Below are 19,758 nucleotides of genomic sequence, written 5' to 3' on the forward strand. Positions count from 1 at the left end.
TACAGAAGCCTTCAGGTCAGTTTCAACTCCTGGTGACTGGTCAAGTCCCTGCAGTTTTCCTGACAAGGTTTTTCAGAAGTGATTTGCCATTGCCTCCTTCCAAGGGCTGAGATATGGTGACTGGCCTAAAGTCACTCACCTGGCATTGTGCCTAAGGTAGGAATAGAATTCATAGTCTCTTGGTTTCTAGCCCAGCACCTTAATCACTACACCAAACTGGTTCTCATAGTTAAGACATAGAGCTGGAAACAATACTATGACTAAGCATAAGTACATGGAATTAAAATGTTAGCATATTCTCCCCACTTTTCTATTGTCCCTTCTTTCCTTCCTCTTCCTTTTTGGTTTTACCTAGCTTAGTTTTTCAATTGCAAGCTGCTCCTGGTATGTTGTAAAATTCCATCTTTATTGCTCAGTTGATAATAATAGTTACAATTAATGACCACCATGTCCTTCTCTGTTGGGAACTGCAGATGACACCACAAGAGTGCTGCTTGGGCCTGAAGGTGGCTATATCAATGCCAGTTTTATCCAGATGCTGGTGGGGACAAAGGAATATCTTTACATTGCATGCCAAGGACCCCTCCCTAATACGGTGGCTGACTTCTGGCAAATGGCTTGGGAACAGAAATGCACTCTTATAGCCATGATGACCCAGGAAGTAGAAGGAGAAAAGGTCAAATGTCAGCGGTACTGGCCCAATGCTCTTGGCAAAACCACAATGGTCAGTGATAAACTCCGTCTTTCTCTGGTGCGGCTGCAGGAACTCAAAGGTTTCATCATTAGAATCATGGAACTTGAGAACATTCAAGTAAGACTCTTGTTTTGAGGCTGGTTTTGTGGGAGACCCAGCCTGAGAAATCAAAGGGAAAAAACTCACTTCTGCTCATCTTTGCATTGATCCTTAATCTGCTGATCTAGTGTCAGAAGTTGTCATTGGGGACAAAGGCTTCAGACAGGATTCATTTGCACAGGGTTGTTGAAAATAAATGCAGAAATAAATAAAATATAGGTAGTCCCCGGCGTACAATCAGCAATTGAGCCTAAAATTTCTGTTGCTAAGTGAGACATTTGTTAAATGAGTTTTGCACCATTTTATGACCTTTCTTGCCACGGTTAAGTGAATCACTGCAGTTGTTGAGCTAGTAAGACAGTTGATAAGTGAATCTGGCTTCCCCATTGACTTTGTTTGTCAGTTTACCAAGGGGATCCCATGACCCCAGGACATTGCAAAGGTCATAAATATGAACCACTTGCCAAGCATCTGAATTTTGATCATATGACCATGGGGATGCTGCAATGGTCGTAAGTGTGAAAAATGGTCATAAGTCACTTTTTTCAGTGCCGTTGTAACTTTGAACATTCAATAAATGAACTCTTGTTAAGTCAAGAACTATTTGTAGAAGTGTTTAATATTTAAAGAACAAAATATTAAATAATTACAATGAGCCAAAGTCTTGTTTGAAAATCAAAAGGTAATGCAATCTTTAGCAGACTTCTGAGAGTTTAGCCATGTTTTTACTTTGATTGTATTTTGAACATCTCTGGTATAGGTAATCCTCAACTTACAACCAACCATTCATCAGAAGATGGTTCAACATTACAGCAACCTCAGAAAAAGTGACTTATGGCCTGTACTCATAGTTATGACCATTGCACCACCCCCAAGGTCATGTGATCAGAATTTGGGTGCTTGGCAACTGCCTTTCATTTATGAGTTGCATGTACTATAATCATGTGACATTTTGCTGATTTCTGGCAAAAAAAACACCCATTGAGAAATTTAGATTCACTGCATGATTCGCTTAATGTCCATCATAAAAATGTTGTGAAATTGGGTCTAACTTAAGACCACAATGACGTACAATGGAAATTCTGCTCATAAGTTGAGAACTATCTGTATTATAATGTTTATAGTCTTCCAGTCTGTCTCTTGAGAAGATTCCATTGCTAAACCTGCCATTACTTCGCTGCCCTCATCGCGTCCGCAGATAATCGCCCGGCCGCCCTGTTTAGGGTGACTCGCTCCCTTCTTAACCAGGAGGTGAGGGAGGATCCCTTGCAGGGATGGGCCGAGGAGTTTAGTCATCATCTGACGGACAAAATTGCTCAGATCCGGGCCGGTTTGGACTCTGACTGGGCAGAGTCTGACATGGAGGAATCGGACGGTCTTGAGCATGTTATCTGGACTGAGTTCGATCCTGTTTCCCCTGATGATGTGGACAGGATCATGGGGAGGCTGGGTTCCACCACTTGTTTGTTGGATCCGTTCTCCTCCTGGCTGGTTTGTGCGGTTCGGGAGGGGACACGAGGCTGGTTCCAGGCAGTAATAACTGCTTCTTTGAAGGAGGGTGTCTTCCCCGCCGCCTTGAAGGAGGCGGTGGTGAGACCCCTCCTCAAAAAGCCTGCCCTGGACCCGGCTGTTTTAAATAACTATCGTCCAGTCTCCAACCTTCGCTTTCTGGCGAAGGTTGTTGAGAGCGTGGTGGCGCATCAGCTTCCTCTGTTCCTGCAGGAAACTGATTATCTGGACCCGTACCAATCGGGTTTCAGGCCCGGGCACAGCACAGAGACAGCATTGGTCGCGCTGGTGAATGATCTCTGGCGGGCTCGGGACAGGGGTTGCTCCTCTGTCCTAGTCCTATTAGATCTCTCAGCGGCTTTCGATACCATCGACCATGGTATCCTACTGCGGCGTCTCAGGGGGCTGGGAGTGGGAGGCACCGTTTTACGGTGGTTCTCCTCCTATCTCCTGGGCCGCTCGCAGTCGGTGTTGACGGGAGGGCAGAGATCCACCCCGAGGCCTCTCGTTTGTGGAGTTCCTCAGGGGTCGGTTCTCTCGCCCTTCCTGTTCAACATCTATATGAAGCCGCTGGGCGAGGTCATTCGTGGTTTCGGGGTGGGGTATCATCAGTACGCTGATGATACCCAACTTTTTTTCTCCACCCCGAACCAACCCAGCGATGCCCTCACCGTGATGTCCCGTTGCCTGGAGGCGGTCCAGGTCTGGATGGGGTGAAACAGGCTTCATCTCAATCCTGCCAAGACTGAGTGGCTGTGCATATCGGCATCTCGGGCTAACCAGACTATTCCACCTTTAACGATGGGGGGTGAGGTGTTACCCCCCGTTGATAGGGCTTGCAACTTGGGTGTCCTCCTGGACTCACAGCTCAATTTTGAAGATCATATAGGAGCCGTGACCAGGGGGGCTTTTGCCCAGATTCGCCTGGTGCGCCAGTTGCGACCCTACCTGGACCAAGATGCCCTACGCACAGTCACTCATGCGCTCGTGACCTCCCGTTTAGACTACTGCAACGCTCTCTACATGGGGCTGCCCTTGAGGACCACTCGGAGGCTTCAACTGGTGCAGAATGCGGCCGCGCGAGTTGTGATGGGGGTTTCCCGATACTCCCATGTAACACCTCTACTCCGCGAGCTGCATTGGCTTCCGGTTGCCCTCCGGGTGAGATTCAAGGTGCTGGTGATGACCTATAAAGCCCTGAATGGCTTGGGTCCGGGATATTTGAGGGAACACCTGCTGCTGGCATCAAGTTCCCTTCATCCAGTGCGCTCACACAGAGAGGGTCTTCTCAGGGTGCCGCTGGTAAAAGATTGCTGGCGGATAACACCCAGGGATAGGGCCTTCTCAGTGGGTGCGCCTGCCCTCTGGAAACAGCTGCCCGTGGAGCTCAGGACTGCCCCTGACCTGCGTTCATTCCGCCGGGACCTGAAGACTTGGTTCTTTGAGCTCTCCGGCCCAGGCTGAGAATTTTTAACTGGGGTTTTTATTTTCAGGGATAATTTAATCTTTTTAATTGTCTTTTAACTTTTGTATTTTGTATTGGTGTGATTTTAAAATGCCCTGTAAACCGCCCTGAGTCCTTCGGGAAAGGGCGGTATATAAATCTAATAAAATTAAATTAATCTCTTAATAACTGCCAGACCCTAAAATTTCTTCTGCACTCATGGTATTTTTCCCCCATTGTTGGAACTCTGGCTAATATCCACCATATTAATTTTCCCTATGGTTCAGTATAGAAATAGTCCTAAGCCATTCTAGGCTGAAGGTAGCTGAAAATTGGGGGAGCTGAGTCAGGAAGTTGCTAAATTGAAAGAAACTGTAAAGGAAAGAGAACACAGCTATGGATTGGTGGTTTGTTTTTGTTTTTTTAAGTTAGATTGGACTGTTGCGAGGATCATTCTTTTCAGGACATATGATGCTCATAATTTCTCTGAATTTGTTATTGTTTGAATTTCAAATCTACAGACAGGTGAACTCCGGCATATTTCCCATTTAAACTTTACTGCTTGGCCAGATCATGACACACCATCTCAACCCGATGATTTGATAACTTTCATCTCCTACATGAGGCACATCCACAAATCAGGACCCATCATCACTCACTGCAGTGCAGGCATTGGGCGATCAGGCACGCTCATTTGCCTTGATGTGGTCCTGGGCTTAATCAGCCAAGACCTTGAGGTGAGAGAACCTATATGAATTTACCTCCAACCCTTCAAACTGAGTTTGCAATTCACGAAATTCTAGGTGGCCATCTGCCATGCTGGATGAGAATTCTGGTCATCCAAACTCATCTGAAGAATTTTAAATTGGGGAGGTTTATCTTAATTATACTTATAATAGATATTGAACTAGTTTATCGATATAGATCTGGCTCATTTCACTGTATTCTGTTTTTAATATTACCATTAGCTGCATAGTACAGTTTCAATATGTTGTCCGTGACAGTCCCAAAGGTGCTTTTTCAAAAGGCAATTAGACTTTGTTTTTCCTTGAAAACGTTTTGCTTCTCATCCAAGAAGCTTCTTCAGTTCAGAATGGAAGAAGCTTCTTGGATGAGAAATGAAACCTCTTCAAGAAAAATAAGTCTAGTTGCCTTTTGAAAAAACAGCTTTGGGAGACAACCATGACTGGATGACTGAGGAATCTCCATACACAAAAATCCATGAGATTTTTTTCAGAAATTTCTGATTTTATTAATATAAGCTCCTTTTCTTCTGAGTCAGATTCCTTGTCCCAATGTTGGAGTAATATGCAAACCAGGATGCAGATTTTAAAAGATATGAATATTCATAGCTTGATCATGAACCGTCAGAAGGTGGCACCAAATGCAGACAAAGTTATTGCAACCAAGATGTCTCGCATCTGTTGGGATGCAAACAACAAAGCAAACAGAGGGTGTGTTGGACATTCACCATAGAGACCTTTCAGGAAGATGTTTTTCCTATCCTCCTGCCAATATATCTCAACAGTCATCATTTATCAGCATTTTCTTGCAAGCTTATTAGAAGAAAAAGCTGAGGGGAAAGATTCTGGGAGAAGAGGGGAAAAATATGTGGAAAAGAGTTAAGATCCACCTGCCCTGTCTCCTCTCCTCTTTGTGAAGTCACATCAATTCTAAACTTTGGGAGGGACAAATCCCATAAGAATTTCACAATGTGCAATTTAGATTGGGTGTCCTTTTTTTTTCTTCTTCACAGTTTGATATCTCTGAAGTGGTGCGGTTGATGCGTTTGCAAAGGCACGGCATGGTACAAACGGAGGTATGTTTATCCTGAATTGCAACCCATAGTCCTGCTTCCCAGGTTTTTCTTTAGAGTAATTTTTCTAGTTTTTTAACGTGTCCCAGCAAGACTCCTGGGAAATGAAAGCAAAAGAGAAAACGGAAAGCGCATTTATTTTATTGGATTTCTGTATTTCTTAGTAGCTGAGACTCTCTGGATGGTTTTATAGATTTTATAATCATGGAAAATAAGAATAAAACAAATAATAACAATAAAACAAAAGCTTACAAAATGAGGGGTGTTAGAAGATAAGCCAACATAAAACCAAACTGCAGTTCAGAGATCCATAAAATGCTGACTTTTTAAAAAACAGGAGGTCAGAAAATATATCTTCATATTATGTTGTAAAACAAGTAATAGTGGAGCAAGAGGAACAATTGGAAAATAGAACTGTGCATAAACATAGTTGATTCTGCTTCAGTTTTTCAAAGCAGCCATGTCTGCATTACAGAAGATGTAGCTGCTTTAACCCACTTTACAAAGCACTTTTCCCCCCCAAATATTCTGAATCATTTCAAAATAATTATTTATACATCATATTTAGAAACTACCCAGAGTTGCTCGATAAGGAAGATGGGCAGTTTCTAAACAAACAAACAAACAAATAAATAAATAAATACTTATATTCAGCTACTTGCAGAAGGAAATACATAGAAATTCTGCAGTGAAAGATAAAAACTAAGTGGTGGAAAGGAACTTTCAGCTGTGCAATTTTCTTATATTTCCTTCCTTGTGAGTTTTTTTTTTTTACGTTCCTGGGAGTGTACAGCTTTGTGAGATTGGAAACTTGAAGTGAGAAATGTCTTGTGCTATTGCAGGCAAGAGATTTTGTATATTGGCTACCCATACATTTTGCAACCTCCCATGAAATACATCCAAAAGATGCAATCCAGGGTGAAAAATGTTGTGTAAGGAAGAGTGGGAATCCATCAAGCAGAATTTTCTCTTTCACAGCCAAAATGTGTCTTCTGTGAGAATATGCAATAATTCATTCCTTTTACAGGACCAATACATTTTCTGCTATCAAGTTATCTTGTATGTCCTAAAACGTCTTCAAGCAGAAGAACAGCAGAGAAACAGCTAAAATATTGTGCCAAGTATGCATTTAAAAATACGCCCTCGGATACTTTGGATGTGTTTACATTACAGATTGAAGCTGGTTTAACATTTCCATGGGAGATGTAGATGTAGATCAACGAAAGAGAAAAAGAATTGCGATTGACAAATGCTTGCACACACTTTCTTCAAACTGCAATTCCCAAGATTCTTTGAAAGTGGACTATAAACAGCTTTTGCAAATATTATTCCAGTTCCAGTCTCAATTAAGCATCAGGTACCACTAACAGGGCTCTTTCCTTTACGTAGGCGTGGGCACTTAAGCATCATTTATATACATTTGTATTTAATTGTGCTGCATTTTTGCAGCTTTTTCAAATCATTGAAAGTAATTGACATGTTAAAAACATTTTTTTTAACATTTATTCATGCTTCTCGCAGATTATTTTCCAGTTACGTATATAACGTTGAAGCTATTTTTGGGGAGGGGAATAAAACAGTATTTTATCCAGATGGATTTTCTTACAGTATATTTTTATTTGGCGGTTTTTCAAGTGTGTTTATAACAGAGATATCTTTTTCCAATAATTGTAATATTGTAGAGATTTCTATAGAAAATACTTGAAATCAGTATTTAAGCTTTACTTATTCGTGTATGGGAAAATAGCAAATATTTACTGTATGACATATTACAATGTTTATATAAAGGCTTGTGTATATATTTATATACTTTTACAAAAAAATCCCGGTGAATTATCAAATATCTAAACTTCTAACTGCTGAAACATTTCCCCAGTGTAAATAAAAAGTCACTTTTTAAAATACGTCATGTAATAGTTCTGTTTTGGTCCATTGGATCTGCTTGTTTTTAGCTTCAAGTAACTTCTACCCTTGTTTTCAAGGGTTCAGTTCAAATTACTTCCATACCTGTTTTCAAAGTATCTGAATTCTACAAAATTTAGACATTGCCATGGAATCAATCCCCCATTTTTTACACTGCTTGCTATGTGATTTATAACACTTGAAATACCAGTGGTAATTGGCTGCAGTCTGTTACCTTTTTTTTCCTATGCACGGAAACACATTTTCAGACAAAGGACTGACGTTTAGCTATTCATCATTTCTATTACGAATGCTATGGGGCCAAAATATGGTACAAAAAATATATTTAGTTGATGTCCAAAAGAACTAAGCGGAGCTAGTTCAAGTTTCTTGGAACAGATATCCCTAATACAGGTAATGCTACCATGCCATGAGCAGAACTATCTTGTGGACTATAAGCAAATCAAGCTGATCTTAATAGAAATGGTATTGGAAGTCTTAATCTGACAAGTACCCGGTCCTTATATTATTTCATACATAAAATTAGGCCCAGTAAGTTGCAAGCAACAATGCAGGTTTTAGGGTCTGGGACTATATTATGGTTTGGGTTTTTCTTATTATTGTTGTTGCTTACAAATAAAACAAATGCTCCATTTAATATTTAATATTAAATATTACTTTACAATCCCTTGGTAAGGCCACACTTGGAATAATGCATCCAGTTTTGGTCACCACGATGTAAAAAAGATGTTGAGACTCTAGAAAGACTACAGAGAAGAGCAACAAAGATGATTAGGGGACTGGAGGCTAAAACATATAAGGAACGGTTGCTGGTATTGGGTATGTGTAGTTTAATGAAGAGAAGGGTGAGGGGTGACATGATAGCAATGTTCCAGTATCTCAGGGGCTGCCACAAAGAAGAAGGAGTCAAGCTATTCTCCAAAGCGCCTGAAAGCAGGACAAGAAGCAACGGATGGAAAATAGTCAAGGAGAGAAGCAACCTAGAACTAAGGAGAAACTTCCTGACAGTTAGAACAATTAAGCAGTGGAACAACCTGCCTCCAGAAGTGGTGAATGGTGATGAATATCCAGAATGAATATCTGTTGTTGTTGTTAGTTGCGAAGTCGTGTCCGACCCATCGCGACCCTATGGACAATGTTCCTCCAGGCCTTCCTGTCCTCTACCATCTTCTGGAGTCCATCTAAGCTCACGCCTACTGCTTCAGTAACTCCATCCAGCCACCTCATTCTCTGTCGTCCCCTTCTTCTATTGCCCTCAATCTTTCCCAGCATGAGGCTCTTCTCCAGTGAGTCCTTCCTTCTCATTAGGTGGCCAAAGTATTTGAGTTTTAGCTTCAGGATCTGGCCTTCTAAAGAGCAGTCAGGGTTGATCTCCTCTAGGACTGACCGGTTTGATCGCCTTGCAGTCCAAGGAACTCGCAGGAGTCTTCTCCAGCACCATAGTTCAAAGGCTTCAATTCTTTGGCGCTCAGCCTTATGGTCCAGCTTTCACTGCCATACATTGCAACTGGGAAGACCATAGCCTTGACTATACGCACTTTTGTTGGCAGGGTGATGTCTCTGCTTTTTAGTGTGCTGTCTAGATTTGACATGGCTTTCCTCCCAAGGAGCAAGCGTCTTTTAATTTCTTGGCTACAGTCCCCATCTGCAGTGATCTTGGAGCCCAGGAAAATAAAATCTGTCACTACCTCCATTTCCTCCCCATCTATTTGCCAGGAATTGAGAGGGCCAGATGCCATGATCTTGGTTTTCTTAATGTTTAGTTTTAACCCAAGTTTTGCACTCTCCTTCTTCACCCGCAACAAGAGGCTCTTTAGTTCTTCTTCACTTTCTGCCATTAGAGTGGTATCATCTGCATATCTTAGGTTGTTGATGTTTCTTCCGGCAATCTTAATTCCAACTTTTGATTCATCTAGCCCTGCCTTTCTCATGATGTGCTCTGCATATAAGTTAAATAGGCAAGGCGACAGTATACAGCCTTGCCGGACTCCTTTCCCAATTTTGAACCAATCAGTGGTTCCGTGTCCAGTTCTCACTGTTGCTTCTTGGCCCGCATATAAATTTCTCAAGAGACAAATAAGATGGTCTGGTATGCCCATCTCTTTAAGGACTTGCCAGAGTTTGTTATGATCCACACAATCAAAGGCTTTAGCATAGTCAATGAAGCAGAAGTAGATGTTTTTCTGGAACTCTCTAGCTTTCTCCATGATCCAGCGTATGTTAGCAATTTGATCTCTAGTTCCTCTGCCTCTTCGAAATCCTGCCTGTACTTCTGGTAGTTCTTGATCCACATACTGCTGGAGTCTAGCTTGTAGAATTTTAAGCATAACTTTACTAGCATGAGAAATGAGTGCAATGGTGCGATAGTTTGAACATTCTTTAGCACTGCCTTTCTTTGGAATTGGAATGTAAACTGATCTTTTCCAATCCTGTGGCCACTGTTGAGTTTTCCAAATTTGCTGGCAAATTGAGTGTAGCACTTTTACTGCATCGTCTTTTAAGATTTTGAATAGCTCAGCTGGAATACTGTCACCTCCACTAGCTTTGTTGTTGCTCAGCTTTTCTAAGGCCCACTTCACTTCACATTCTAGGATGTCTGGCTCGAGGTCAGTGACCACCTCATTCTGATTATCAGGGACGTTAAGCTCGTTCTTGTATAGTTCTTCTGTGTAATTTTGCCACCTCTTCTTAATCTCTTCTGCCTCTGTTAGGTCCCTGCCATTTTGGTCCTTTATCATGCCCATTTTTGCATGAAACGTTCCTTTCATCTCTCCAATTTTCTTGAAAAGATCTCTGGTCCTCCCTATTCTGTTGTTTTCTTCTATTTCTTTGCATTGTTCATTTAAGAAGGCATTCTTATCTCTTCTAGCTATTCTTTGGAATTCTGCATTTAATTGGGCATATCTTTCTCTTTCTCCCTTGCCTTTCACTTCCCTCCTTTCCTCAGCTATTTGCAAAGCTTCCTCAGACAGCCATTTTGCTTTCTTGCTTTCTTTTTCTTTGAGATGGTTTTGGTTGCTACCTGTTGTACAATGTTGCGAACCTCTGTCCATAGTTCTTCAGGCACTCTGTCTATCAGATCTAATTCCTTAAATCTATTTGTCACCTCTACTGTATATTCAACAGGGATATGATTTAATTCATACCTGACTGGCCTAGCGCTTTTCCCTACTTTCTTTAATTTAAGCCTAAACTTTGCAACAAGAAGCTCATGGTCTGAGCCACAGTCAGCTCCTGGTCTTGTTTTTACTGACTGTATAGAGCTTCTCCATCTTTGGCTGCAGAGCATATAGTCAATCTGATTTCTGTGTTGACCGTCTGGTGATGTCCATGTGTAAAGCCGTCTCTTGGGTTGTTGGAAAAGAGTGTTTGCTATGACCATCGTATTCTCTTGACAAAATTCTATCAGCCTGTGCCCTGCTTCATTTTGTACTCCAAGGCCAAACTTGCCTGTTATTCCGGTTATCTTTTGGCTTCCTACTTTAGCATTCCAATCCCCCATGATGATAAGGACATCATTTTTGGGTGTTAGTTCTATAAGGTGCTGTAGGGCTTCATAGAACCGGTCAATTTCATCCTCTTCAGCACCGGTGGTTGGGGCATAGACTTGGACTACGGTGATATTGAATGGTTTGCCTTGGATTCGAACTGAGATCATTCTGTCATTTTGAGGATTGTATCCCAGTATTGCTTTTCCTATTTTTTTATTGACTATGAAGGCTACTTCATTTCTTCTGAGGGATTCTTGCCCGCAGTAGTATACCTGATGGTCATCTGAATTAAATTCACCCATTCCTGTCCATTTTAGTTCGCTGATACCTAAGATGTCGATGTTCAGTCTTGTCATCTCTTGTTTGACCACGTCCAGCTTTCCTTGATTCATGGATCTTACATTCCAGGTTCCTATGGAGAAAAAATCTTTACAGCATCGGACTTTCCTTTCACCACCAGACACATCCACAGCTGAGCGTCCTTTCGGCTTTGGCCCAGTCGCTTCATTCTTTCTGGCGCTACTAGTACTAGCCCTCTGCTCTTCCCCAGTAGCATATTGGACGCCTTCCGACCTGAGGGGCTCATCTTCCAGCGTCATATCGTTTTGCCTTTTGGTACTGTCCATAGGGTTTTCATGGCAAAGATACTGGAGTGGTTTGCCATTTCCTTCTCCAGCGGATCACGTTTTGTCAGAACTCTCTGCTATGACCTTTCCGTCTTGGGTGGCCCTGCACAGCATAGCTCATAGCTTCATTGAATTACGCAAGCCCCTTCGCCACGACAAGGCAGTAATCCATGAAGGGGGAATGAATATCTAGCCTTTTGAAAAAAAAATACTGTAACACAAAGCATTTTGACATCAAGGCAAATAGATTTATTGCTGCAAAGCTTGGAGACTGCGATCAGCATGAGTGCAACAATAAATTTGTTAGGTCTTTAAATATAACAAAGACTCTCTGTTATAATTAGAATATGTCATCTTCAGTGCTATGCTGTAGTATAAATAAATTTCCATCAGTCCTATCTTCATTTTCAGAAATGTGTACATTCATAGCTGAGGAATACCTTATCAACCAAGCAAGCAGTCAAATTGGATTTATATCGTTTATTCTTATAGATTTGTCTATGTGTTTGTGTGTGTGTGTGTGTTTAGCAGTAAAGGAGAACATACTTGTTTCAAAAACAAATGCTCCTTAATTAACAAGAGAATGTTTTAAAATATATTCAGTTAAAAGAGCTTTTTTTACATCCCCCAATCTCATTTGTTTCATTTTGGCCATAAGCAGAATCCAAAAGCTTTTTGCTTCTGCTTTAAATTAATCAATTTAAATTAGAACTTTTTTTGTGTTCTTACAGGGTACTTACTGAGCCATAATACAAATCATCTACTTTTGTAGAAGCAGAGTATGTTCTTGTGTTGTAAATTTAAAATACTTAAAAACTGAGTTATTCCAAGAGATCTGTGGTGAATGATAAGACATCCAGTAGGAGTGATTTTACAACTTTCATAGTTTTAGATTTTTTTTTAGTTTGTTCCTACAATGGATGTTTTATTTAAAATATTTTTCGTACTGCAAACACAACAATATTGTGTTGTATGGACAATCAATACAATAAATCAATGTTTTTCAATCTTGGCTACTTGCAGATGTATGGACCTCAACTCCCAGACTTCCCTAGCCAGCCATGCTGGCTGAGGAATTCTGGGAGTTGAAGTCCACCCACTTTCAAGTGGCCAAGATTGAGAAACATCACAATAAATAAATGTGTGGGCTTAGCCATCATGGCTTATTGTTTTGAATGAGGCCACCATAATTTATTCAACAAACATGATTAAATATCCTGATTATATTCACTTGTTGTCTGATGCTGGATAAAAGATTGCTATTCTTCCTGGTTTGATGAAATGAGCCAATTTCAAGTCATGATCTATGCTCTCAGTTTGTTTTCACAAATCATAGTTAAACTGCTTTTTAGACTTCAGGGAATATTGCTAAACAAAGTTTAATTGAAATCCAATTAAAGCTTTTCTCTCCTTCTTGGATGTGGCAGAAGAAGCTTGGGAACTCAAGAATGAACAGGACCAAAAACCAACTTCTCATGTCTTCCTCCTATAGAGAACCCACAGGAATTAATGGCCTGTTTTCTTCCAATTGATTTTAATAATTAACATGATGTTAGTAGATACATGTAATCATATTACAGTTGCAGGAAATCATTTTGCCAGCCTGCTTATGTTCACTACTATGTTGATTCAATCAGGCTGACCACAGTTGCTCAAAGAAATACACAACAAATATACAGAGGTAAGCAAGTTCTAGTGAAAACCACTAGGGGGCAGTGGTCTTCTCTCTAAAAGGATCTTGCTTTTTAGTTCAATCTGTCCATTCCATGCAACCTTGTGTTGGAGTTCAGCCTTCTCAAGTCTCTGGCGTTCCAAAATCCTCTCAGTCTCTAATGCTGCAATGCAGAAAAGTGCAAAAGATAAATCAAAGCATAATTAGTCATCTCAGAAGTTATCACTCCCTGAAGTTTTAGGAGCTACTTTTTTTTTCTAGTTGTGAATTAAGGATCTATTGTCTAACCCGGTGGCCCACAACCTTTTGGCCACCAGGGACCGGTTCCATGGAGAGAGATCTTTTCCATGGACCAGAGGGGTTGTGGTTTCACATGCTGCCTGCATCCCATGGGTGGGGCTTTGCTTGTTTGCACAGCCAGGTTTCTGGCATGGTGCGGCCTAGTGCCAGTCCATGGACCGGGGGTTGGAGACCCCTGCTCTACCTCTCAAATGTTGACCACGCAGGCAGTTGAAAACTCGTAACTCGATTTAGACTTAAAGCTCGATTTAGCTGGAAAGCTAAATCGTTAAGACTATACTGTGCATCTAAGCCAGTGTTTTTCAAACATGGCAACTTTAAAATAAGTGGACTTCAACTCCCAGAATTCTCCCAACTAGCATGAATTCTGGGAATTAATGTCCACACATCTTAAAATTGCCAAGTTTTAAAAAACACTGGCTTAGACTAAGGTAAATATTCCATGCACTTTAAAAAGAGAGATGTGATATCAAAATAGAAAGTACCAATTTCTTATCAATTGAAAAAAGGCAAAAATTTAACTGATCTTTGATTAATGTTTGGTAAAAATGTTAGAAAAAGTGCCTCAGATCAGCAATTGTTTATTATTGACTTAAACTACAGCATGTGGCTTTTTGGTGTTTTCATTTATTTCATGCTTACATTTGTTTTGTGCCAGTGTGCATTCAAAAAAAGTATTATGTCAACAAAGATTTTTTTAAAAATCCAGTAGACCACAAAAAATGCCAATAAGAAAAAGATTCTCAATTTTTTTGGTGCCATGACTCTTTAAAATTGGAAATAAAGCCAACATTTCTCATCACTCAGATATAACAGCTTCAATCAATGGAATGACAAAAACATTGTCAGATTCATCATCTTGTTCTTTATTACTTCTCTTTTTATAACTCTGCTTGGATTGTACCTTTTATCTTGTTTGCTTTTATTGTAAACCACCTGGAGTCAGTCTGGATTTGGGTGGTGACTAAATTGTATTAATTAATCCTGGGTGAGACAAGCTATTCTCTTTATTGGCTTTCTTCATGTTCTTCTCTGCCTTTTCAAGAAATCATACAAATCTTTTTGCCAAAAGTCTGAACTTGCAATCTGCCCTTAGACCTTAAACTAAAGGACCACAAGTAAGTCTCTTCTTATTGAAGATAGATTGCTGAAGCGGGTGGTCTGTGACCTCAAGGTCACAAGTGACACTCAAGCCACTTTTCTGCAGCTCCCAGCACTCTGTCTCATTGCCAAAAAAAATTCTTTTCCTTTTTATGAAACAGAAAACTATTCTTGATATAGTAGAACAAGATCAATATCTAGAACATGACTTTTCCTTACCTGAAGAACCATCTTATTCCCATCACATCAGACCATCCCACCCAGTCAGGAAGAGAAGGAATGTTATGGACCCCATCATTAAATATTTCAACTGTTAGGGTCCAGGAAGAGAGCCTTCTCTACTGTTGCCCCTGCCCTCTGGAATATCCTCCCCCCCCAGAGATGAGGCAGGCCCCCATTCTCCTAAACTTTCAAAGAATCAAGAGACCTGGCTCTACCACCTCATGTGGAGCTCACAGAGGAGCACGCAACCCTGCGGAGTGGTTAGTGCCATGTAGCCCCTCTTCCCCCCTTTTGATTTTTAATTAAATTTTTTCTTATTTTACCTGGCTCCTTATATTGAGGTATTGTATCTTTTATGCTTTTATGTGTTTAATTGTTCGCTGCCTAGAGCAGGGATTTTCAACCAGTGGTATGGGTACCACCTGTGGTACATTGGCACCTGGCAGGTGGTACGCGACCATCCTAAAAAAGTGGTAGCAGGGGAGGGAAATGGCAGCACCACACAAGCTTGAGCGAGAGATGGCTGGAGCTGCAGGGCTGTCAGGGCTCAGCAAAAGTGCCAGGATCAGCGCTACTTTGGGGCTATCAGGGCTCAGAAGAAGCGCTGATCAGCTAGAATGTTGCAGCATCTCCAGGGTCTTGTGATTTACATTCAGATGCTTGGCAACTGATTCATGTTTATGACAGTCACAGTGTCCCAGGGTCACGTGAAGTGACCAAAATCTGCTACAACCACCCAGCAGATGGGAGAGGGGGGGAAATAAAAACCAACCCCCCCACCCCGGCTGCCAATCCTCAACAGAAATGCTCACAACAAGAAAACCTTGGACAGAAGAACGCCGCTGGACAGGCAGAAAGGTATCTTGCTCGGCTGTGGCTTGGGGGGCACTTTTTCCAGTGCCATTGTAACTTCGAACAGTCACTAAGTGAATTGTAAGTCGAGGACTACCTGTACTCCATCACTTTTTTCCTTTTTTGGGGGGGGGATCAAGTTTTTGACACCTTGCTAGGCGACTGGTGGTATTCGGATGTTGCCATGTCCTAAAAGTGGTACAATGGGTGAAAAGGTTGAAAAGCCCTGGCCTAGAGTCTTTCTGAGATAAATAAAAGAACATGGGAACTCTATCTTTTCAGGACCACCGTGCGTCTAGCATTTGTTTTCTGCAATATCATTTTGATGTTTTTGAGATGCCTTCAAGCCATTCAGGCTTTCCAAATTTGGTTCCCTACCTGTTGTGACCCCGGCCCCGGAGGGTGCTTTATCGTGGCATACCGACTCAGAGGATGAGTTGGAGGAGGAGGAAGCTGGCACGAGCGGCGTGCCGGAGGGGCCGACTCCCTTGGTGATTCAGCAAGAACTGACTGTGGCTGACGTGCCTATGGACCCCAGCCAAACAGAGGGGGAGGCAGAACAGCAGACAGGCCGGCAGCACCGAGGAAGAGCCCCTTTTGGATGCAAGGGAGAGACGTAGAATATGTCGTCAACAACAGCAGCAATAGTTGCAATGTCCCAAGAGGCGTGGCCGGGAGATGTAAGGCCACACCCTACAGAGTATAAAAGAGGTGTGGCTGCACAGGACAGGCGTGGTAGACAATTTGTTGGCGTTTGAGTTTTGTAGCGTGTCTGCTTGTCCATATCTAGGCTCTGAAGCTGCTGGCCGTCTGCCAAGAACCTGGGAACATTGCCCGGTAATTACAACATTGCTGTCTGATAAAAACTTTGGAGAGAGTTAACTGTTAGAAGTCCAGTTTTCATTTGTTCAGCTTATGTTTGGCTTCTGTTGGACTTTTGAACCTCTTTGAGGCTACTCAGTGGGAGAGGACAGAACACTACCATTGTTGTTGAGTAGCACACTGCCTCTGTACATCAATTCTATTGCCTTGTTAGAGTCTATAACCCATCGCCCACCTCCAGCAAGTGCATCAGCTTACTTTGTACAGAAGGGACTTGGACTTTCAAAATAGTTGTCACATGCCGCAACTTGAAAGGAGAGCCCCAGCAGATGTCAAAATGAAGAGGGTTGGTTATTTTTTCCTTAAAAGCTTCTGAGAAACGTTTTGTAAGCTCAGCAAATTCAACGCGATCATGCCTGCAAGATTAATAGTAATAATTAGTAATAACTTTGCAAAACATTTTGTCAAAGCACCCAAGAAACATGCAGAAAACTTGAGTAGGTGGCCATCGAATGGTTATCAGTTACTAGGCATGAAATAAAGTTAATGGATAAGGGTCCATGCCCTCATTCCCTCATTAAGGGGCTTCCACAAAGAAGAGGGGCTCAACCTATTCTCCAAAGCACCTGAAGGCAGGACAAGGAAGCAACGGATGGAAACTAATCAAGGAGAAAACCAACCTAAAACTAAGGAGAAACGGGGTCTTTTGATACAAGAGGAAGAAATCACTTGGGAGAGACAAGTATAAAAAACTTCATTGGTTCATCCCATGATCATCATCTTTTCTCTTGGCTAATTTCAAACCCAGATTCCTAGCACCCAATATCTTTCCCCTTTTCTCATGGAAAACCCTCACCAATCTGCACCAGCGTCATTCATTTCTCCTGAGCTGCAGTGGTTTATTATTTATTTAGCATACTGCATATCATACATGGTACGGACGCAGTGGCTCAGTGGGTTAGGACGCTGAGCTTGTCGATCAGAAGGTCAGCAGTTTGGCGGGTCGAATCCCGAGTGCCGCGTAACAGAGTGAGTGCCTGTTACTCGTCCCAGCTTCTGCCAACCTAGCAGTTCGAAAGCACGTAAAAATGCAAGTAGAAAAATAGGGACCACTACGGTGGGAAGGTAACAGCGTTCCATGCGCCTTTGGCGTCTAGTCATGCCGACCACATGACCATGGAGACGTCCTCGGACAAGCACTGGCTCTTCGGCTTTGAAACAGAGATGAGCACTGGCCCCTAGAGTTGGAAACGACAAGCACACATGTGCGGGGGAACCTTTACCTTTACTTTTTTTATATCATACATAGACTAGCAATATATATATATATATATATATATATATTAACATTTCATCTAGATTAGTATATCACAGTAAAATATAAATGTTGAAAAGATCTGTGTTCAAATACCAATGTCTAGGCCATCGAATCATTGAAGCGCAATATTGTTTATATTTTAAAAAAAATTGGATACTGGACTAGTGGTATATGCATTAAGCTTACAAGTGGTCACAATGTGATCTACAGTTTGACGTGGGACCCCGCAGTCACACAGAGGGAGGGATACTATGCTCTTATTTATATAGAGCATCTCAGCAGATGCTTTGTGGGGTGCAAATCCTATTCAGGATGTGTCCATTGCTGATGTGATAGTTCAAAGCTGGCAGCTTTTTTGTGGGGTCATGTATGTCTTCCTATGTCTGGGTGTTCAGCAACTCATTTGGCTTTCCATTCGGAATCAATGTTAAAAGTTGTTGGGCAGATGTTGTTCATCTGCCAGTGGGGGCTTCCTGTATTTGAGCCTTCCAGCTGATAAAAGAAGAAGCACAGCATGCACCGGTAGGAGTGAGTTGCTCATAATTTTTCTGTATTCTCTATTCTCTCACTTGCCTTCATAAAGCTGGTGGTGCTATATGAATGCAGTGGTATTGTGAAGCAAAAAAATCCCCACCTCTATTTTATATTTCTAAAACAGGGTAAGAAATACGTACACAGTATAAGGGCTGGCTTTCAGAACAGATGTTATTTTCTTCTTCCTGTGTAAGTCATATTCCATTGCAGACAAATGGGATCTTTGCACACATAAATGAGAAGTAGTTGGGTATCCTGTTGTTGTCTTTACCTGGACATGGAAAGTACATGAAATGTTTAAGGTAAAGGTAAAGGTTCCCCCACACATGCGTGCTAGTTGTTTCCAACTCTAGGGGCCGGTGCTCATCTCTGTTTCAAAGCCGAAGAGCCAGCGCTTGTCCGAGGACGTCTCCGTGGTCATGTGGCTGGCATGACTAGACGCCAAAGGCGCACAGAACGCTGTTACCTTCCCACCACGTTCCTTATGAAATGTTTAGTCCTGGATTTTAGCACCATGTTCTAGATGCCCTCATCCAAGAAGCAGATTTGGAATGATTATAAAATACAAGATAATATTTGGATTTTAATAAACAGTGGGCCAAGGGATAGCAATTTCATACGCATCCCATAGAACAGGGCTTTTCAACCAGTGGTTACGGGTACCACCTGTGGTACATTGGCACCTGGCAGGTGGTACGTGACCATGCTAGAAAAGTGGTAGTGGGGGAGGGGAATGACAGCACCACACAAGCCTGAGCGAGAGACGGCTGGAGCTGCAGGGCTGTCAGGGCTCAGTGGAAGTGCCAGGATCAGCGCCAGGCTCCAACTGGAGCTCAGCACTGATCCTGGCGCTTCTGCTGAGCCCAGAAGAAGCGACGATCAGCTGGAATGTTGCAGCATCTCCAGGGTCTTGTGATTTACATTCAGATGCTTGGCAACTGATTCATGTTTATGACAGTCACAGTGTCCCAGGGTCATGTGAAGTGACCAAAACCTGCTGCAACCACCCAGCAGATGGGAGGGGGGGGAATAAAAACCAAACTCCCACCCCACCCCACCCCCGCTGCCAATCAACAGAAATGCTCACAATGAAAACCTCGGACAGGAGAAAGGGTGCTGCTGGATGGTCAGGCAGGTGTCTTGCTCGGCTGTGGCTTGGGGGGCACTTTTTTCAGTGCCACTGTAACTTCAAACAGTCACTAAGTGAACTGTTGTAAGTCAAGGACTACCTGTACTTTATCACTTTTTTACTTTTTGGGGGGGTGGCATCAGGTTTTTGACACCTTGCTAGGCGACGTGGTACTCGGATATTGCCATATCCTAAATGTGGTACAA

At 42.1% G+C, this 19,758-nt stretch overlaps 2 protein-coding genes across 2 annotated transcripts in view; one reads left to right on the forward strand and one right to left on the reverse strand.

Annotated features, from left to right (window-relative positions):
- PTPN13 (protein tyrosine phosphatase non-receptor type 13) overlaps positions 1-7,428 on the forward strand; it is a gene marked incomplete at its 5' end in the record, with an annotated part of 123,045 nt that extends 115,617 nt beyond the window's left edge. Inside the window, 4 exons of the mRNA XM_081332275.1 lie at positions 474-811; positions 4,268-4,483; positions 5,503-5,565; positions 6,590-7,428. Coding sequence (XP_081188401.1) covers positions 474-811; positions 4,268-4,483; positions 5,503-5,565; positions 6,590-6,670 — 698 coding nt within the window. The 3' untranslated portion in view covers positions 6,671-7,428. The remainder of the gene's footprint in view (positions 1-473; positions 812-4,267; positions 4,484-5,502; positions 5,566-6,589) is intronic.
- A 5,866-nt stretch (positions 7,429-13,294) lies between these two features.
- On the reverse strand, positions 13,295-18,628 carry LOC308671234 (uncharacterized protein C4orf36 homolog; the record flags this gene model as incomplete). Its single annotated transcript, XM_081333334.1, has 3 exons — positions 13,295-13,437; positions 16,830-16,987; positions 18,564-18,628. 3 exons carry the CDS (start codon positions 18,626-18,628, stop codon positions 13,295-13,297), a joined length of 366 nt encoding a protein of 121 aa, XP_081189460.1.
- Between the last annotated feature and the right edge of the window lie 1,130 nt (positions 18,629-19,758).

This window comes from Vipera berus (assembly GCF_964194415.1).
Source record: "Vipera berus genome assembly, chromosome: 7".
In the NCBI taxonomy this organism is placed as follows: Eukaryota; Metazoa; Chordata; class Lepidosauria; order Squamata; family Viperidae; genus Vipera; species Vipera berus.